Here is a 20,279-nt window from a genome sequence, read left to right as displayed (position 1 = left end):
CCAAGGCAACTAATCTATATGTTAGTAAAGTAAAGAAAAGCAAGAGAAAAATTTATCCTCCTGCTAAGGGGCGGTGTGTCAGAATCAGTCAGCCCAGGGGCAATGGTCCACAGATGAGAAGTCCTGGTCTATCAATCATTTGGGGACTAGGGCAGTGCGGTACGCGTTACTTGCTTTTCTGCCTCTCTTGAGCAGCCATTCAGTGCACATATTGTCAGGCAATGCGACCACAGTGGCTTACATCAACCGACAAGGGGGGAACCCAGGAAGCTCAGAACTTGTTTCTCTGGGCGGAGCAGCATCTGCTATGCACGCAGTGTCTCACATTGCTGGAGTGGACAATGTGCAGGCGGATTTTCTCAGTTGGAAGAAACTGGACCCCGAGGAGAGGGAGCAGTCGGAAGAGGCAATGGCTCTGATATGTCGCAGCTTGGACCTGATGGTGTCTCGAAAGAACACCAAAGCGCCCTGGTTTTTCAGTTGCAGAAGAGAGCGCAGTGCAGAGGGTGTAGATGCTCTGGTTCTACTGTGGCCCTGGGGAATTCTACTGTACATGTTTCCTCCATGGCCCCTGGTGAGGAAACTGATAAGGCGAATAGAAAATTACCCCGGAGAAGTAATTCTGGTGGTGCCAGAAGCACCCTTTGTTTGCGGATCTGGTCAACCTGGCGGTTGACAGTCCACTGCGGCTCGATCATTTGCCAAACCTTCTGCGGCAGGATCCAACATTTTCGGATCGGGCAGATCACTTTTGTCTTGCGGCCCAGATATTCTTTTTCTCTCAAAAAAGAATATCCGGAGGATGTCATTTCCACTTTGATGCAGGCTAGGAAGACTTTCACTTCTTGATCATATGTCAGTCTGGAAAGCTTTTGCACCTACCAAGGAGTGGTCTCCACTCATGCCTCAATGTCTCATGTCTTGGCTTTCTTGCAGGAGGGTTTGAAGAAAGGTTTGGCCTTTAGCTTTCTTAAGGTGCAGGTGGCGGCCTTAGGCTGTCTTCGAGGCAAGGTGCATGGAATTTCGTTGGCTGCTCACCCGGATGTGGTTCACTTCCTTCGCAGGACAAAGCATTTGTGTCCCCTGTTGCGGAGAATATGTCCTTTATGGAACCTAAATTTATTCCTCGGAAGGATGTGTAGGGCTCTTTTTGAACCCTTGAGAAGGGCAACGGTGAAGGATCTCACGTTTAAAAGTGGTGTTTCTGGTGGCCATTTGTTCCGCCTGCAGTATTTCGAAACTACAAGTGCTGTCGGCAGAGAGCCTTTCCTGAGGATTTCAGATTTCGGGATTTCTTTGAGGACTGTGCCCCCTTTTCTCCCAAAGGTTATGTCAGTGTTTCATTTGAATCAGACCATGGAACTTCCGGCTTTTCCGGATTTTGATGTGTCTGCTCCGCACGCTAAGGACCTACGATGTTTGGATGTGAAACGGGCTTTGTTGCGTTACCTCAAAGTTACTAATAACTTCAGGGTGTCTGACCATCTTTTTGTGTTGTGGAATGGTCCTAAGAAGGGGCAGAAATCTTCAAAGTCTACTAAAGCACGATGGTTGAAGGAGGCAATAAGCTCTGCATATATCTGTAAAGGGTACCCTGTCCCGGTACGATTGAGGGCTCATTCAGTTCAGACTCAGGTGACTTCTTGGGCCGAATGCCAGCTGGTATCGCCGCAGGAAATTTGTCAAGCGGCTACTTGGAAGTCGTTGCACCCTTTCACCAGACATTATCGTTTGGATGTCCAGGCTCCAGAGGCCATGGGCTTTGGTGAGTGTTCGTCAAGTGGGACTCTCGCAGTCCCACCCTAATTAAGGAAGCTTAGGTACATCCCAGGAGTCTGGACTGATCTGGGTATGAACAGAAAAGGAAAATTGGTTCTTACCTGCAAATTTTCATTCCTGGAATACCATGGATCAGTCCAGAGTCCCGTTCTGTGTGGGGGAGAGTCCACTCGCTCTGCTGTCATGGTTCTATTGTATATAGGCTGCAGAGCTACTTCAGATTTCAAGTGTGTTCTCCTGGTTGGGAATTACGAAGTAAAGAGTTTTTTTTCTTTCAAGGTGGGGTTTATTCTCTTTCCCCTTGCTCGTTTGTGAGAAATTGTTTTGCATGTTTATTAGGATTGTATGACTAATCTTGGCTTGGGTACGGGTCAATGCTGAGCGACTGCAGGTGGCAATCCGGGTAATGTGCCAGTGACATTTTCTCTGTCTTCAACTGTTGGAAGGGAGGCATAATCCCAGGATGCTGGACTGATCTGTGGTATTCCAGGAACGAAAATTAGCAGGTAAGAACCAATTTTCTTTTATTCCTGGGCTGTCCCAATGTGTCCCAAAGAAACAAAGCGGAAATCGGTCAAGCGTAGCCACAAGTGTGAAGTTTGTTTTTGTTTCTTCCCATTGTGTCCCAAGCCATAGTACTATGGTGTGGGTGATTTGAGTTGAGATCCCCTGCCATTCAGGGTCAGTTGGGTCTGGGTGCACTCAGGCCAGGAAGGGAAGGTAGCCTCCGATGTCCACTCTGCTGGTCACTCAGGGGCACTGAATGTGGCGTCATCAACGTTTTAGGTTTCCTTGAGCCACGAAGGCTTGCGGTTTTTGGTTGGGGAGGAGAGGTGGCAAAGAACACTGAGGGCAGAAAACAGGGGGGGGGGGGAGGAAGATGGAAAAAAATTCACTTGCCGAATTGAAGACTGCATGCCTCTGCAACCCTATGTCAATATCCAGAGCCATTCAGGAGTTCAAATCCAACTTAAGTCTGAATTGATGGAAGGTCATTGCCAGCTGGAAGACACTAAGTGGTCTCAATCTGGATCCCAGTGGACAGGTACCAACATTGCTTAAATCCACCATCAATGTCACTTTTGGTGCCACCAGACATTATCCAGTCAATAGAGACTGACTGACCTTCTCAGGCCTAGAGGTGGTCCCTCCAGAGCATAGCTGAGCCATATTGGCAGGTCAGTGCATGGGGGGAAATCATTCACTGCTTCTGGATCTGTTATGTGAATAATTGGGGGATGTTAGTTTAAGGTCAGACCTTTTTTAATCGTGGAAGTCAGTATCTTGGAGTGTCTTTTTTTTTTTTTTTTTTTTTTTGGGGGGGGGGGGAGGACCTTGTTTTTAATTTTCCAGGCTTTCTTCCCCATCCTTTGTATTTCCATCTCAGTTGTAACCATCACCTCCTGAACTTTCATTTGAAAGTACCCCGGATATTTGGCCCATTCCCCCCCCCCCCCCCCATGTAATCCAACCAGCATTGTGATGGTTCTTGGCCAAGGTCCACAGATTGCACCCCTCCTTTTGGAAGCTATGCATGCATCCCGAGCAAAGACTGGGACTTTCTTCCCCTGGGGCTGTGCAGAAGCCATGCTTTCATCTCTTGACATTTGCCAGTGTTTTTAAAACGGCATCCAGATTTCAAAACAAAGCTTGTCGGCTCCAGTTAAAACACCTGAAAGGTATAAAAATATGACTATTTTCCTAAACAAAGACCTGAAACATTACTTTACCTTTTTTTGGTAGTATCTGTTCAGCTCAATCATAACTAGGACCAGGCGCCAGCGTCATGAGCCTTCATTCACAACCACCCAAGGGGGAAGGGGGGGGGGGGGCTTCCTCCTCTTTTACATGTAACCTAGCCACTGTAACCATGGTCTTTGGCCAGGGGCTACAAATCGTGACCCTGTAACCCAAGTCTTGGGCCTCTGCACCATCCCTTGCTGGCCTGGGGAGCAGATCCAGGTTCTATGCATGGCAAAGGCAAAAATGTAAGATTTCTCCCACAGTAACCTTAAATAAGATCTTAGAGCACAGAGAATTACTCAGCAACAGTTGTCTGTGTTCTGATTCAAAGAAAATGAAATAAGTTATTAGATCAGAAATATCTGTATCTACAATACTTTGCGGAAGTCTTCACACCCTTGTATGTTTTTCATTCTGCTGTCTTAAAAAATAGAAATTAAAATGCATGAAAGTAGGAGTTTATTTCACTGATCTGCACAACATACTCTACAATTTCATTGTGAAAAAACAATTATAGAAATATTCCAAAAGTTATTAAGAAAAAGAAACCCAAGCGGCCTTTTTCAAGACACTGAATGCTCTATGAAACTCCAGTGGTAATGGCGAGCTGTCTCTCCCCAGGTGAAGTACGTGGATGTGATCTGCGTGAACAGCTACTTCTCCTGGTACCATGACCCTGGTCACCTGGAGGTGATTCAGCTGCAGCTCAATACACAGTTTGAGAACTGGTATGGAAAATACCACAAGCCCATAATCCAGTCCGAATACGGAGCGGATACCATCAGTGGGTTTCACAGTGTGAGTGGAAAAGCCGGAGTCTTTTAAACAGAAATAAGTGTTTATGTGTGTGTTTCGTATTAATGTTGCCATTGCAAAAGGCAGGGGAGGGTTGCTCCCAAAGAGATTCGTCCCTTTTGGAGCTTCTTCAGGAACAGATGGGGTTTTTGTTATTTAAGGATGCAGGGTGGGTTAGTGGGCACTAAGATGGTTGGATTTTTTGTGGGTTTTTTTTTTTTTTTTTACTAGTTTGAAAGCTTGGGGAAGTGGCTCTGTCCTGCCTCATAGTAGAGAAGGTCTGAGTTATGCCCTTACTATTGATGTTTATTGCATATTATTTTATGAATAATAAAATATAAAGAACCCAAAATGTGTGAGAATCCCTCATAAAGAATATATCCAAGATCTCACTTCTTACAATATTAAGGAAGCAACACTTAACTCATATAACAAACCATCTTTCAGTGACCATTATATAAGCACAGGGCTTACACAAAAAGATTTGTGTTTTTAAATCCCTTAAATGTGCTAGAGAGTATAATCCTCCATCATTAAATGTTTGTGCCTGGTACTTTAAAAAAGTATATTTTTCTTTTGCATGTAAAAACTGAAAAAGTCACTTTAGCATCATTTAGCACGAAAAAAATTTGTACTTATCTTAGATGCTTATTCTTCTGGGAAAACAAAAGTCGTCAGAATCCTTAAGCATAAAGTATGTTGAACATCAAATGTAATGAAAGTTATTATTTAACCGATATTTCAATGTTTTGAAAGAAATTCCTTCTTCAGGGGTCATCTTGAATCACAATGTTCATACTCCAAAATTCCTCAGCTTTGAAAGTTGTATCACGCATCTAATTCGAAACATTGCAATGTCGCGTTAAATAAGAACTTCCTTAGCATTCAGGCAGATTAATCCACACCAGTGTGTTATGCACCTCTACCAGCAGATGGAGACCGAGCAAAACTGACATCACGGTATATATACCCCTGCATAGACATCAGCCTGCCAGTATTCTTCATCTCCTGGTGGACATGCATCTCCCTACTGGGGATTATGTAAAAAATAAATACATTTTTAATTCACCCTGCTCCCTCCCTCAATTGAGTTTTCCTGAGGTGATATTTGTGGATCCCTCCACCAGAGTGCCTCGGGCCGGTAGCTGGTTTTCCGGCATGGACTTAGCTGTAGAAAGACAAACAGCTGAGAGGCTAGCAGGTGCAGGAAGCCGAGTGCAACGTGATGGCCTTTGCCCTCTCTCTCCACAGCCAGAGACAGACTCTGTACTCGGCCGGAACGGGCTGAGCTCAGGTAAAGAGTAAATGTATAGAAAAAGAAGGGGAGTTAATTATAGGGATCTGGTGTGAGAGAGCAGATGCGCTTTCCAAAAGAGGATGCACTGGTGTGTGCCATCACCAAGTGGACGACTATTCCTGTAGAAGGGGGAGTGGTATTGAAAGTTCCTCTTCATCCAGGCAAGCCAGTCCACACTAGTGGGTTGTGCATTCCAAGCAGCAGATGGAGAAAGAAAATGACTTGCTGATGCCACCCTTATATAGCTCTGCTCAGGGACCAGCCAGCCATTTTTTCTCAGACTCCAGCAGGTGGTGGACATGCATCCATTCTTGTGGATCTTGGCCTGCCTGGACTGAACAGACCAGTTTGACCTACTGTGGTGAAAGCAGGAGCTCCCTCCGTCAGCTGAGTTTCTGAGAAACAATCTCAGGAGATGAGCATAAAATAGGACAGGAGCGAGGTGAAGGCTGTGGCCCTAGCCCTCCTCCAGAGAGGAGAAGAGATCCAGTAGGGTAAGGAGGCCTTGGGCTCAGCCCTATTGCATAGTCCTTTGTCTGGTGCTTCTTTCTTCCCTCTACTCTGTCCCTGCCATTCTTACTTATATTGTTGGTTTTGCCTGTTGAAAGTTTATTGGGGAAAAAAACCAAAACGTGTGCATCGGGCTGTGCTAAGAATGGTATCGGTGTGATCACTTGCAGGCCGGGCAGCAGCGAAGAGAGAGACAGCTGTGATTGCACGTGCGCCGAGCTGTGCGATTCAGGAGTGCTGCGGGTTAATTTAGAGCAAGCAAAGTTTCAGCGGCAAAGACACGCAGCAGGCACCATTTTGATTGGCAGAAACTGCTGAGACACATGGTGGGACGCAGTTGCTTAGCTTTTAGGGGGAGAGAGACTGTGACATGGCATCAGGGGAGTAGTGCAGCAAGAAACTTCATGTCTGCTCAGCATGCCATATGAAGGTCCTTAGTCCCAAAAGGTCCCTCCGTGTGTCAAAAGTGTGTGGAGGCCCAGGGAGATGTCTGTACAAGAGAGTTTGTTCTTGCAGGACCTCAGAGGCCCCTGCTTTACAGGCAGAGGTTGTGGCGGCGACTCCTACCAGAGCGGGTGTGGAGTCTTCCCCGCCCCCTCTCCTGCCAATCCCCTCGGGGAATGGGCTCCAAGAAGGCTTTGCCTACTTCAGGGTTGGATCTTTTTGCCATTTCATGAGTGGAATTTAAGGGTCTCCAGACCTTCTGTCAGGGGCAAGAAGGTCCCCCGGGAAGAGGCTAGGCACCGCCAGCTTCAGAGGTCTCCCTCCTTAGGATCTAGGAAGCATTCCAGGGAGCCCTTGTCTCCTTCCAGGAGGAAGTAGAAAAGGAGGCAGACGGAGGAAGAAGAAAGCAGCAACAAGGATCCTTCAGGAAACTCAGGTGGGGAGTTGGAATCCTCTGTGGGGGATCTCAACGATCCATTATTGGAAGAGAGTCAGAAATTCTCCCAGATGCTGAGCCTCATAGAACTATGCTGTGGCTTTTTCACAGGGATGAGATGTCTGGTTTAATTGTACAGACCTTGAAAGCCCTTGGGTGTGAGGAGATCTTGCCGGCAGTGGCCAAAGATCTGAAATGAAACCCTTGTGCAAGGCATTCGTGTTTTTTCCTTTGCACGAGACTGTACAAGAGCTGATAAATTTGGAATGGAGCATACATGAGGCCAATTTTAAAGGAGGTCGCTTCTTAGCAGGATTGTATCCCATGGACCCTAAAGTGAGGGAGCAACTCTGGTTTCCTAAGGCGGACGCCTTAGTCTGTGCTGTGACAAAGTGAACCACTATTCTGGTGGAAGGAAGTGCAGCTTTAAAAGATGCTCAAGATCGGAAGATTGAGGCTCTCTTGAAGTGGCCCTTTCAAGTGATGGCTATGAATCTCCAAATCTCTGCTTGCTGTTCTATGGTGGCCAGGGTCGGGTTACGGTTAACCCAGGAAGCCCAGGAAGCTCTGAGAAAATAACCCACACCTGGAGCCGGGAGCTGCCTTGCTGGCGGATTTGGTGCGCACCGCGGCTCAAGGGGCAGCTTCGGTGATTGCTGCCCGAAGGCTCCTGTTGCTTTGGAACTGGTCTGCTGATACTATTTTGAAATCGAACCCTACAAAATTGCCTTTTAAGGGGGTCTTGTTGTTTAGGGAGGAGTTAGAGAAGATCGGTGGGGAGAGTCGAAATTGGGGTTGGGGGGCTCACTGTCAGGAGTTGACAGCATAGGGGCACTGGAGTACAGAAGAGTCCCTCTGGAGCATCAATCGGCTGGAAGCCCGTGCCATTTGGTTGGCATGCTTGCGATTCGTCGACAGTTTGCAGGGTCAAGCGGTCCGAATAATGTCTGACAATGCGATGACAGTGGCTGACATCAATCGCCAGGGAGGAACCAAGAGCCAGCAAGTGTCACAGGAAATAGCCCAACTATTGGAATAGGTGGAAGTACATCTTAAGGAGATCTAAGCCTCACACATTGCAGAAAAAGACAATGTAAGAGCTGACTTTCTCAGCAGACAAATTCTGGATTCAAGAGAATGGGAATTGTCAAATGAAGTGTTCCAGCTCATAGTGGGCTGCTGGGGCCTCCCATTTCTAGACTTGCTGGTGAGATCACACAGTGCAAAAGTTTCTCACTTCTTTAGTCGCAGGAGAGATCTGAAGACTTGGGGCATCGATGCTCTCATGCAGGAGTGGCTGGAAGCAAGCTTCTATATGCCTTTCTCCTGTGGCCCAATTTGGGCAGTAATTCAGAGGATTGAGACCCACAGAGATGGTGCTTCTGGTGGCACCAGATTGACCCAGGAGGCCGTGGTATGTAGATCTGCGAAGGCTCCTGGAGGACTCTTCGCTCCAGTTACCGGTCCACCGAGATCTGCTGCATCAGGGGCCTATTCTTCATAAAGATCCAATTCGATTTTGTCTTACGGTAAGGCACTTGAGTGGGTTCGGTTGCTGAAGCATGGATATTCCACTGCTGTGATTTCCACCCTGCTTTGAGTGTGAAAGTTCTCCGCTTTCTTAGCCTATGTTCAGGTTTGGTGAGTGTTTGAGGCTTGGTGTGCAGAACGAGGGGTTCATCCTCCTTCGGATAAGATTCTGCTCATTTTGGATTTTTTTGCAGGATGGGTTAATTAAGGGTGTGGCCCTTAATTCCTTGACGGGTACAGGTGGCGGCTCTTGCCCGTTTCTGAGGTCAGGTGAATGGTGAACCCTTGTTGGCCCATCTGGATGTGGCCCAGTTCTTAAAAAGGATGAAGAATCTTCTTCATCCCTTACAGTTGCCGGTGCCTTTGTGGAGTCTTAATCTGGTTCTGGATTTTCTGGCAGGTCCCACCTTTCGACCACTGCATAGCCTCTCCTTGAGATTACTTTGAAGACAATGTTTCTTGTGGTAATTTGTTCTGTGCATAGAGTTTCCGAACTGCAGCCTTGTCGTGCCAGGAACCATTTCTGCGAGTGACTCTGGTGGCAGTATATCTGCGAACTGTTCTGTCATTTTGCCGAAGGTGGTCTCGGATTTTCACTTGAATCAATTTCCCTGCCGACACTGGACAAGAAGAGAGATGTGGATGAATATCGCCTGTTACAGACCTTGGATGTCAACCAGCATATCATGAGTTATTTGGAGGTTTCTAAACGTCTCAGGAAGATGGACCAGCTGTTTATACTCCATGATGGGAGTAAACAGGGTGAGCTGGCATCGCGGGCTATGCTAGCCCACTGGATTAAGCAGGTTATCACAGCCATGTATGTAGATGCTAAGCAGCCATTGCCTAGTCAGGTTAGGGCTCAGGCAGTGTCATGGGTGGAGATTAGATTATCTCCCATTGAGATTTGTCGAGCTGCGACATGGTCCTCCTTACACACCTTTTCCAGGCATTTCCGCCTGGATGTGTAGGCCTAGGAGGACGCAGCCTTCGCACATGCAGTAGTGATCAGACCACAGGCAGCCTCCCGCCCTGTTCAGGAGAAGCTTTGATACATCCCACTGATGTGGATTAACCTATCTGAATGCTAAGAAATTAGAAATTACTATTTACCTGATAATTTCCTTTTCTTTAATGAAGATAGGTTAATCTACCTTCCCGCCTTTGGTTGCTAGATGGTGGTGCTATTGTCCTCCTATGTGGTTGCATTTCTGGGGATTATTGACATGTGTCAGGTTCAATCCCTAATTAGTGATATTACTCTCCTTGTCTGAGCTCAGTGTTTTCCTGTTAACTGAGTGCTTGAATGGTTGTCTGTTAACAATACATGAAGATAACTATTTAGTTATCCACAGTTGGCTTTTGCAGAGAATACTGGTGGGCTGATGTCTATGCAGGGGTATGTATACTGTGACGTCAGCTTTGCTCAGTCTCCATCTGCTGGTAGAGGTGCATAACCCACTGGTGTGGATTAACCTGTCTTCATTAATGAAAAAGAAATTATCAGGTAAGGTAGTAATTTCTCCTTTCATTACATCTGATAATCAACATACTTAAGGATTCTGAAGACTTTGTTTTCCACGAAAAATAAGCATCTAAGATAAGTACAAATTTTTATTGAACTAAATGACACTAAAGTGACTTTTTTTTTTTTAGTTTTTACATGCAAAAGAAAAATATGCTTAAAGAAAAGTACCAGCTCACAAACATTTAATGACCGATGATTATACTCTCTAGCACATTTAAGGGATTTAAAACATGAAGCTTGTGTAAGCCCTGAGCTTATATGATGGTCATTGATAGATGGTTTCTTATGAGTTAAATGTCGCTTCCTTAATACTGTAAGAAGTGAGATCTTGGATGTATTGTATGTTATTTTATGATGCATATTGCTATTGATTGTTCAGAGAAGGGCGACCAAAATTATAAAGGGGATGGAACAGCACCCCTATGAGAAAAGGCTAAAGAGGTTAGGGGTGTTCAGTTTGCAGAAGAGATGGCTGAGGGGGGATATGATAGAGATGTTTAAAATCATGAGAGGTCTAGAACGGGTAGATATGAATAGGTTATTTACTCTTTCGGATAATAGAAAGACTAGGGGGCACTCCATGAAGTTATCATGTGGCACATTTAAAACTAATCGGAGAAAGTTCTTTTTTACTCAACGCACAATTAAACTCTGGAATTTGTTGCCAGAGGATGTGGTTAGTGCAGTTAGTATAGCTGTGTTTAAAAAAGGATTGGATAAGTTCTTGGAGGAGAAGTCCATTACCTGCTATTAATTAAGTTGACTTAGAAAATAGCCACTGCTATTACTGTCATCAATAGCATGGAATAGACTTAGTTTTTGGGTACTTGCCAGGTTCTTATGGCCTGGATTGGCCACTGTTGGAAACAGGATGCTGGGCTTGATGGACCCTTGGGCTGACCCAGTATGGCATGTTCTTATTTTCATGTGTTGTGAACTGCTTTGTCTAATGAAAGAGGCTTTTCAACATAACACACCATCCAGGTATTGGGGAATAGGCAGAGCTGATTTAGATTTTGTCCTCATTGCATCTGAGAGGTTGCAGTCTTACTTTCCTTGGGGCAACTGGAACTAGGGGCAGGAAGGTAGATTCATGATTCTCGTAAGAAAGTATTTGTCTACCCCAAATCTAGCATAAAAAAATAAATGTAAATATTCTTCAACTCACAAAATAAATCCAGAAAATGACACACAAAAGCACAAACCCCTAAAATACCAATGTGTGCTTCTGGGCGGTCTTGTGTAACCTTTTGCCCTTAGCAACTTAGGATCTGTTTCAGAATCCAGAGTGTACACTTGGGGGGGGGGATGTTGTACTTCTACAATGGCTGTGAACTGTTGGTTAAAAATAATTTTATTGCATCTTGGGAAGCTGCTAATTACAGCCATGTCCCGCTTCTAGGCAGAAGCGTCATGCAGAAGAAAGGCTGCATTTGCTGTGAGGGCTAACTATGTCTATTTGTAGCAAAGTTTTTCTCTTAGGACAGGCAGGATGGCAGTCCTTACACCTGGGTGAAATCATCCATAAGAGCCAGACACAGAAAAACTGTCAAAGATTCTAGACCTTTGAAGGAGCCTCACTGGGTAGGTTCACAGCATGCCAGTAGTCCATGTGGGGTCCTTTCCATCACGTTTTAAGCCTCTTCTCTTCACTGTTGTGTATATTTTTTGTTCTTTTCCTTCAGCTCTGGCTGTCATTCATAGGGTCCTGCAGTCATCCCTTGTAGTTCCATAGGAAAGGTTTTTCAGCATTTTTCTAAGCTTCTATTCGTTGTTCCCCCACAGCAGTGGGACCCTCTGTGCCTGCCAGGTCTTTGACCTTCCCCTGCTATCAAGTTCAATTTTTGCATCCCTTTTGTTTTGCTCCATCATGTCTAGCAGGTTCCAGCAGTGCCCTCAATATGGCAGGACCATGTCTATCACAGGTCCCTATATTAGATGTGTCCCGTGCTTGGGACCATCGCATGATGATCAGTGGTACCACTGATACATGGAAAAGACCCCTAAATGGTGACTGTCCCTGATTGAATCTTATAGAATATTAGTTTGGGCACTAGAAGACTGATGCTGATGGATCAGAGGCATTGACTTCAAGGACCTTGGAGCTGCAGCGATGGCAGAAGGACCATTGGTTCCCTCAATGTCTCTGGCTGATAGGGAACCCAGAGTCAGACCATTATCGACTCCTTGTACTTGATCGAGCTCTGCCTCTTTGGTCTCAGCATCGAGGAAGTCCCATGCCAAGCATCGAGGGAAGCTGAAGAAGCATCAGCATCTGTTTCAATCAATGTCCAATGCTGGAAGCAGGGATGATCCAATGCCGGCCAAGAAACCCCCCCCCCCCCCCAAGTGGCCCTACAGCAGGGAGAGCTCATCCTCTGGACATATTAGGAGTATGAGATATTTTCCAATGGTCCTGATGTCTGCCCCTGGTCCACCTCTTGGTTCTGAAGTGGATGTGGCCACCCCTCCTGCTTCCCAGTCGGTGATGGCATTGGCGATTTTTGAGGAGGAACTAGAACAGGATTCAGCAGGCTGTGGAAAAGGCACTGTAAGATCTCTGTTCCAGGGTATCAAGGCCATCTCAACGATCCTCAAGTCGCTGCACCAACTCCCTTCAGGCGTTGCTGGCGCTGCATTGATACTGACACCCTTGCTGATGCCAATTCCATTGTTAATGCTTGGAGAGGCATCAAGGTCAATGGCTGCCAGCCCATTGCTGATCTCAGGCTCCTCCGGTGAGAAAGTTTCCCAAACACACAGAAGTTTCTTGGGGTGAGGGTCTAGACTCAAACAGCCAGATGTGCCAATCGAAGACCCACTGGCTGAGGACAGAGTACTGGAGAGCCCTCACTTGCAGACCACAGTAACTCAGGCTCTCTATTTATGGGGTCTGGCTATAACTCCACAGCCATCTCTGAAGAAGAGCTATCTACGGGTCTCCCCTCCGAACCCTCTCTTCCACCAGACAGAAGGAAGTCCCAGCCTAAGAGCCTCTCCTTTGCTGGATTTATGAGGGCAATGGCTGAAACCATTCTATTTACGTTACAGACAGAGCTAGAGTCCAGAAACAAGATGCTGGACATCCTCAAGTTCATGGATTCCCCAAGGAGATTATGGTAGTCACGAGATTCTTAAGGAAATACTCATGAGGATGTAAGAGAACCCCATCACCGTTGCTCCCATAAATAGGAAGGCAGATGCAGTCTACCTCATCCAGAAGGCTCCTAGATTCAACAAGCAACAGCTGCCACATCAATATATGGTTGTTGAATCTTCTCTCAAAAAGGCCAAGAATCCCTCTGTGCCCTGGGGAAGGATGTTAGAGCTATGGATTCTATTGGAAGAGAGGGTTGTTTTTTGGGGGGGGGGGGTTTTATGAGTTCTATGTTTATTTCCTGCCTAGCAGCTGATCAGCTCTATATGGGCCAGTGTATGCATAATATTCTGAAGCAAGTGCAGAGGATGGCTGAGCAGCTTCCTCAAAAGCAGAAAGATGCCCTCCAATCACTGGTGGACAAAAGGCTGGAGATTGAAAGTACTCCATTCGATCTACGATTCTTTCAAAAATGGCATTGAGAGTCTCTGCTGTAGGGATTGGGATATGCACAATCACCTGGCTGCAAGCCTCGGATCTCCACCTGTAAGTGCAGAAAAGACTTGCTAATGTGCTGTGTATGGGAGAGAATCGCTTTGGAGATGGGGTCAAGGATGTGGTGGCACATATCCAAGATCATTGTGCAATGCTCCAGCAGTTCTCCACAGCCACTCCAGACCCAGCCTCCTCCTCCGGGAGGTCCTTGAGGTCAGGGGAGAGGAGGCACTGTCCTCTACCCCTTCAATCATGTTTGCAGAAGGCCCCTTATGCCTATCTGAGGAAGCAAAGGGAGCTTAAGCCCCAGATGAAAACCCAGTCAACTGCTGAGATGGGGTTTTGACCAGTCCCCCATGCCAAGGGACCTTCCTGGTGGGGGAAGACTGCAGTTTTATGTAAACCGGTGGCCCAGTATAACCTTGAATGTGTGGGTCTTCAGCATCATCAAGAGAGGATAAGAATTAAACCTATTGGGTCTCTTGCCAAAATCGGACCATGGAGGCATCTTGAGGTTAGTCACTGCATCAGGAACTGTTTCTAAAGGAGCTCTCTGCCCTATTGATACCCAAAGCAGTTGAGCCTGTTCCACCAAGGCAAAGAGGGTGACATTCTACTTCAAATATTTTCCTGATTCCAAAGAAAACAGAGGGACTTAGTCCCATCCTAGACCTAAGAGTATTGAACAAGTTCATCAAAAGAGAAAAGTTCAGGATGGTTTCCCTGAGCACCTTACTCCCTTTACTTCAAAAAGGGATTTCTCTCAATCTCAAGAACGCCTATACTCACATAGAGCTATTTCCCAGTCACATGAAATCTCCAGTTCATGGTAGGAAACCAACACCTCCAGTATCACATTATGCCATTTGGGCTAGTATCTGCCCCCGTATGTCTTCACAAAATGCCTGGCCATGATGGTGGCGCACTTATGCAAACTGGGAGTGCATGTTTCCTTGCCTGGACAACTGGCTGGTCAAGAGGCATCTTTCAGGCAAGAGCAGAAGAATTAATGTATATGACCATTTGGGTGATTGAGTTATTAGGGTTAATTATCAACTACTTCAAGTCTAACCTTGGTCTGGACCTCAATTGGAGTTTCTCAGAACTCTGCAGGACAAGATCCAGGTAAAAGCCTTTCTTCCACAACAAAGGGCCACCACTCTAATGACTGCAACAAAGGAGATACAAATGAGCCACCAGGCATCAGTCTGGCACATGTTGAGGCTGTTGGGCTTCATGGTATCAATGGTGTGTAAGCAAGTTTAGGGGTGCAGGGATCTGTCTGCTACAAGACATTGCCAGCTGCCCTCCCACCTTATTTGCGATCCTAAGTCAGGAAAAGATGATGTATATTTTCCTCAGAAATGGAGAAATTACTTACCTGATAATTTCGTTTTCCTTAGTGTAGACAGATGGACTCAGGACCAATGGGGTATAGTGTACTCCTGCTAGCAGTTGGAGATGGATCAGATTTCAATGTGACGTCAGCCCCTAGTACATATACCCCTGCAGGAAGTGCAGCTCTTCAGTATTCTCCTTGAAAAGCATTGTGGATATGTGTGTGACTGACTGATTAACTTAATAATTTGGTTAACTTGAATAACTTCATAACTTGGTTAAACGTTAAAACTTGATTAACTTGAACTGGTTGATTGACTATAGCTGGAGACCGCCAGTGTACTCAACCGGAAAGTGTCTACACCCGGCAGGGTGAATGCCCTAGGTAAATGAAAACATGGCTTACCCTTGAATCATTTGAAAGACCATGCGTGACGGCAGCCAAGGGTGGGACGTTGAGTCCATCTGTCTACACTAAGTAAAACGAAATTATCAGGTAAGTAATTTCTCCATTTCCTAGCGTGTAGCAGATGGACTCAGGACCAATGGGATGTATAAAAGCTACTCCCGAACCGGGTGGGAGGCTGCCCGTGACCCACTTAGTATTGCCCTTGCAAATGCCATGTCCTGCCGAGCCTGAACGTCCAGACGGTAGAATCTGGAGAAGGTATGGATGGAGGATCAAGTAGCCACCCTGCAGATCTCGGCAGGTGACAGCATTCTAGTTTCTGCCCAGGATACTGCCTGGGCTCTGGTAGAATGGGCCATGACTTGTAGAGGTGGTGGCTTGCCAGCTTCTACGTAGGCCGCCTTGATGACTTCCTTGATCCAGCGGGCGATGGTTGCCCGCGAGGCCGCTTCCCCTTGTCTCTTTCTGCTGTGAAGGACGAAAAGGTGGTCCGTTTTTCGTACGGGTTCGGACATTTCCAGGTATCTGGATAGGAGTCTGCCGATTGTTGAGGTGGCGCAGACTACGGGCTTCTTCCGAATTCTTCAAGCCATCCATTGTTGGTAGCGAGATGGTCTGGTTAAGGTGGAAGTGTGAGACCACTTTAGGGAAGAAGGAGGGAACCGTGCGTAGTTGGATGGACCCCGGGGTGAGCCTGAGGAACGGCTCACGGCAGGACAGTGCTTGTAGTTCCGATATGCGGCGGGCTGAACACACCACCAGCAAAAACACCGTCTTTAAGGTTAACAGGCGGAGGGACAGGCCTCGGAGGGGTCTGAAGGCGGTTCCCGCTAGGAAGTCCAAAACGAGAATGAGATTCCACAGAGGTACCGGCCACTTCAGTGGTGGGCGAATGTGTTTGACTCCTTTCAGGAAGCGTGACACATCCTGGTGAGAAGCTATGCTGTCGCCCTAGCTCTTGGACCCGTAGCATGACAATGCAGCCACCTGTACCTTGATGGAGTTAAGGGACAGATCCTTCTGTAGTCCGTTCTGTAAGAATTCCAGGATCACGGGAACTTTAAATGAGCATGGCTTGATGTTGTGGTCTTCGCACCAGGCTTCAAATACTCTCCAGATCCTTATGTACGTTAGCGATGTGGAGAACTTGCGTGCTCGGAGGAGAGTGTCGATTACCGCCCCCGAGTATGTGCTCTTTCTCAGGCGAGCCCTCTCAATGGCCAAGACCATAAGAGAGAATTGAGCTGGGTCCTCGTGGAGGATCGGATCTTGTTGTAGCAGGTCCCTGTGTGGGAGCAGGGGTAGGGGGTTCCCTGCCAGCAGTCTTCTCATGTCTGCGTACCAGGGTCTTCTTGGCCAATCTGGAGCCACCAGAAGAACTAAGCCCTTGTGTAGTTGTATCTTGTGAATGATTGCGCCCAGTAGGAGCCACGGCGGGAAGGCATATAGTAGAATCCCCGGGGGCCAGGTCTGTACCAGGGCATCGATCCCTTGGGACTGCGGTTCCTGCCTGCGGCTGAAGTATCTGGATACTTGGGCGTTGGATCTGTTTGCCAGAAGGTCCATGTCCGGTGTCCCCCACCGATTCACTATCATCTTGAAGGCTGCGGACGACAGCCTCCATTCTCCTGGGTCTAGACTTTCCCTGCTGAGGAAGTCTGCCATGATATTGTCTTTCCCGGCGATGTGGACGGTGGATATCTCCTGGAGGTTTGCTTCCGCCCACGCCATCAGGGGGTCTATTTCTAGGGACACCTGTTGGCTCCTGGTTCCCCCCTGCCGGTTGATGTAGGCCACTGTCGTGGCGTTGTCAGACATTACTCTGACCGCTTTGTTTTGAAGTCTGTGAGCGAACCACAGGCAGGCTAGTCTGACTGCCCATGCTTCTAGGCAGTTGATGTTCCATCCCGCCTCTTCTGCGTTCCACTGCCCTTGGGAGGTTAACTCCTCGCAGTGTGCTCCCCATCCTTGTAGACTGGCATCTGTGGTGAGTAGGGTCCAGGTTGGGGAGGATAGCCTTGATCCCCGGCTCATGTGGCTGGCCTGCAGCCACCACCGTAGCTGGGTCCAAACTCTGCCCGGGAGTGATAGACGTACGGTGTAGTTCTGGGACCGTGGGTTCCACCATGATAGAAGTGAGCGCTGTAGGGGCCTCATGTGGGCTCGTGCCCATGGCACAACTTCCAGTGTGGATGCCATCAGCTCGAGGACTTGCTGTGGGACGAGGATCGTTCAGCAAGGTTTGCAGCTGGTTCCACAATTTTGATCTCCTTGTGGGGGTCAGGCTGACCTTGTCCTCTTTGGTGTCAAATCGGACTCCTAGGTATTCCAGCGACTGTGAGGGCTGTAGGCAGCTTTTGTGTGTGTTGACCACCCATCCTAGGCTCTCCAGTAGGGTTATGACTCTGCTGGCTGCTTGGCGGCTTTCCTCCGGTGACTTTGCCCCTATCAGCCAATTGTCCAGGTAAGGGTGAACAAGGATTCCTTCCTTCCTCAGTGTTGCCGCCACCACCACTATTACCTTGGTGAACGTCCGGAGTGCTGTGGCTAACCCGAAGGGTAGTGCCCGGAACTGGTAGTGACGGTTCAGGATTTTGAAGCGTAGGTAGCGCTGGTGTTCCTGATGAATTGGGATGTGCAGGTAGGCCTCCGAAAGATCCAGGGATGTGAGAAACTCTCCTGGTTGTATCGCCCTTATAACGGATCGTAGGGTTTCCATGTGGAAGCGGGGAATCCTGAGGTGGCGGTTGACCGACTTGAGGTCCAGGATGGGTCTGAATGCTCCCTCTTTCTTGGGGACGATAAAATAAGTGAAATAATGTCCAGTATTTATTTCCTATGGAGGCACTGGGGTTATGGCCTCGAGGGCCAGTATTCTGCACAGTGTAGCTTGCACTGCCGCCCTCTTGAAGGGGTCGTGGCAGGGGGACTCCACGAACTTGTCCCGAATGATGGTTAGGACCCACTTGTCCGAGGTTCTCTCGACCCATCTGTGGTAGAATAGGGCTAGTCTGCCCCCTATGGCTTCTTCCCTTGGATGGGTCGGCTGAATCTCATTGTGGGATGCGGCTGGGGCCTGCACCTGAGCTGATTCCCCTCTTGTTGTGCTTGGTCCGAAAGGACTGGTTCCTGCCCGTAGGGCGGGGGGTTTGATAGTTGCTGCTGTAAGGATTGAAGCGCTGTGAACCTCTGCCCCTGGAGGACCTGGGGAAGGGTCGCTGGTTTCTCTTCGTCTTATCCTCCGGCAGGCGCAGCAATGGGGATTCGCCCCATTTGTTGGTCAGTTTCTCTAGTTCGCTGCCGAACAGGAGGGATCCTTTGAAGGGCATCGTTGTGAGGCACATTTTGGAAGATGCGTTGGCCGACCAGCTTCGGAGCCAGAGTTGCCTCCTGGCCGCCACCGCAGATGACACTCCTCTGGCCGCTGTGCGCACTAAGTCGGAAGCAGCGTCCGCGAGGAATGATACAGCTAGTTCCATGTATTCTCCTGGGGTGTTGTTCCTGGTTTGTGATAAGCAGGCACATGTCACCACGGTGCAGCAGGCCGCACTTTGTAGAGACATAGCGGCTACGTCAAATGACTGTTTGAGGATGGACTCCAGACGCCGGTCATGTGCATCCTTGAGCGCAGCTCCTCCCTCCACTGGGATATAGGTGCATTTAGAGACCGCGCAGATCATGGCATCCACTCTTGGACATGCGAGAAGATCTTTGGTTGCCGAGTCCAGGGGGTACAGGGCTGCCAAGGCTCGTCCCCCTTTGAATGTGGACTCCGGAGCACTCCATTCCAGGTCAATCAGCTGTTGTGCTGCTTGTAACAGAAGGAAATGGCGAGAAGTCTGTCAGAGACCCTCCAGCAGGGGGTTCGGTTTGGGTTCCCCTGAAGTCCCTGGGCCCGGGATAGCGAGCTCCATCAGGCATTGGATGTCCAGGTCCAGGAGCTTGTCCTTTGCGAAGAAGCGTCTCATGGTTCGGTGAGGCTCTGTCCCCGGGGGGAGCTCCCCCTCTTCTAGGGGTTCGGCTTCCTCCTCAGAGATGTCCAAGTCCCCTTAGGTGGGGCTTCTGGGTAGTGGAAGCCTGTGCCTAGGTCTTGAAGGGCCTGGGGCATGAGGGTCCTCCTGTGGAGCATGTGGCTGGACAGCCAGAGGTTCAGTTTGCATTTGAACAAAGGTGTGAATCCCCTTGAACTCCACCCATGAGATCGACGCTGGGTCAAAGCTGAGGAGCGCTGGTTCCTTGGGGGTCCCCGTCTGTGGGGAGGTACCCCTGGGGAGGTCCGGGGTACCCCCTGAGGAGCTAGAACTCGGCCCTGGGTGGGACTGGCCCTGAGCGGGATCTCCCAGGACCTCCTCGCACTGGGTGCACAGGGCGTCGGCCTCCTCGCTTTGTGCGGCTCTGATGTGGCATGCTGGGCAGAGGCCTTGAGCTTTTATCTCTGTTTCTGGAGGGCCATGGCTGTCTGCGCATAAACTCTTATGCGCACCGGTGCGCTTAAGGTAAGCGTGTAGTTGTGCGTGTACCTGTGCGCCCAGCCGTAGATATGCGCCCGGCTCTGCACGTGTAACTTATGTGCGCAAGACCTGATGTGCGTGTAAGACTATGCGCACAAGTGCTTTGTGCTCCTAGGTCGGAGTTGTGCGCTCGGGCCGGATGGTGAACGGCGCTGCGAAAAGGGCCAAGATGGCGACGGCGAGCACACAGGCAATATGGCAACCCCCCTCGGAGAGTCTCCATGTGGGTAGACCCTTGGAAATAAACTGGGCCTGGCCCTGCTAGGGCGGATCAACCCGGTGTCACTGGTCCCGGCCAGCGCCCTGTGCTCCTCATCTATCCTCAGAGACCGGATTCAAGCAGAAGATTTCTACCTTACCTTGTCTT

At 48.4% G+C, this 20,279-nt stretch overlaps 1 protein-coding gene across 1 annotated transcript in view; it reads left to right on the top strand.

Annotated features, from left to right (window-relative positions):
* The window catches only part of GUSB (glucuronidase beta), a 69,294-nt gene that overhangs the window by 38,729 nt on the left and 10,286 nt on the right, over positions 1-20,279 (top strand). Inside the window, exon 10 of the mRNA XM_029612297.1 lies at positions 4,144-4,320. Within this exon, the coding sequence (XP_029468157.1) occupies positions 4,144-4,320 (177 nt within the window). The remainder of the gene's footprint in view (positions 1-4,143; positions 4,321-20,279) is intronic.

The sequence above is a fragment of the Rhinatrema bivittatum genome, chromosome 8 (genome assembly GCF_901001135.1).
Source record: "Rhinatrema bivittatum chromosome 8, aRhiBiv1.1, whole genome shotgun sequence".
Lineage (NCBI taxonomy): Eukaryota > Metazoa > Chordata > Amphibia > Gymnophiona > Rhinatrematidae > Rhinatrema > Rhinatrema bivittatum.
The sequence above is the reverse complement of the archived record's forward strand: the minus strand, read 5'-3'. Positions and strand labels throughout refer to the sequence as shown.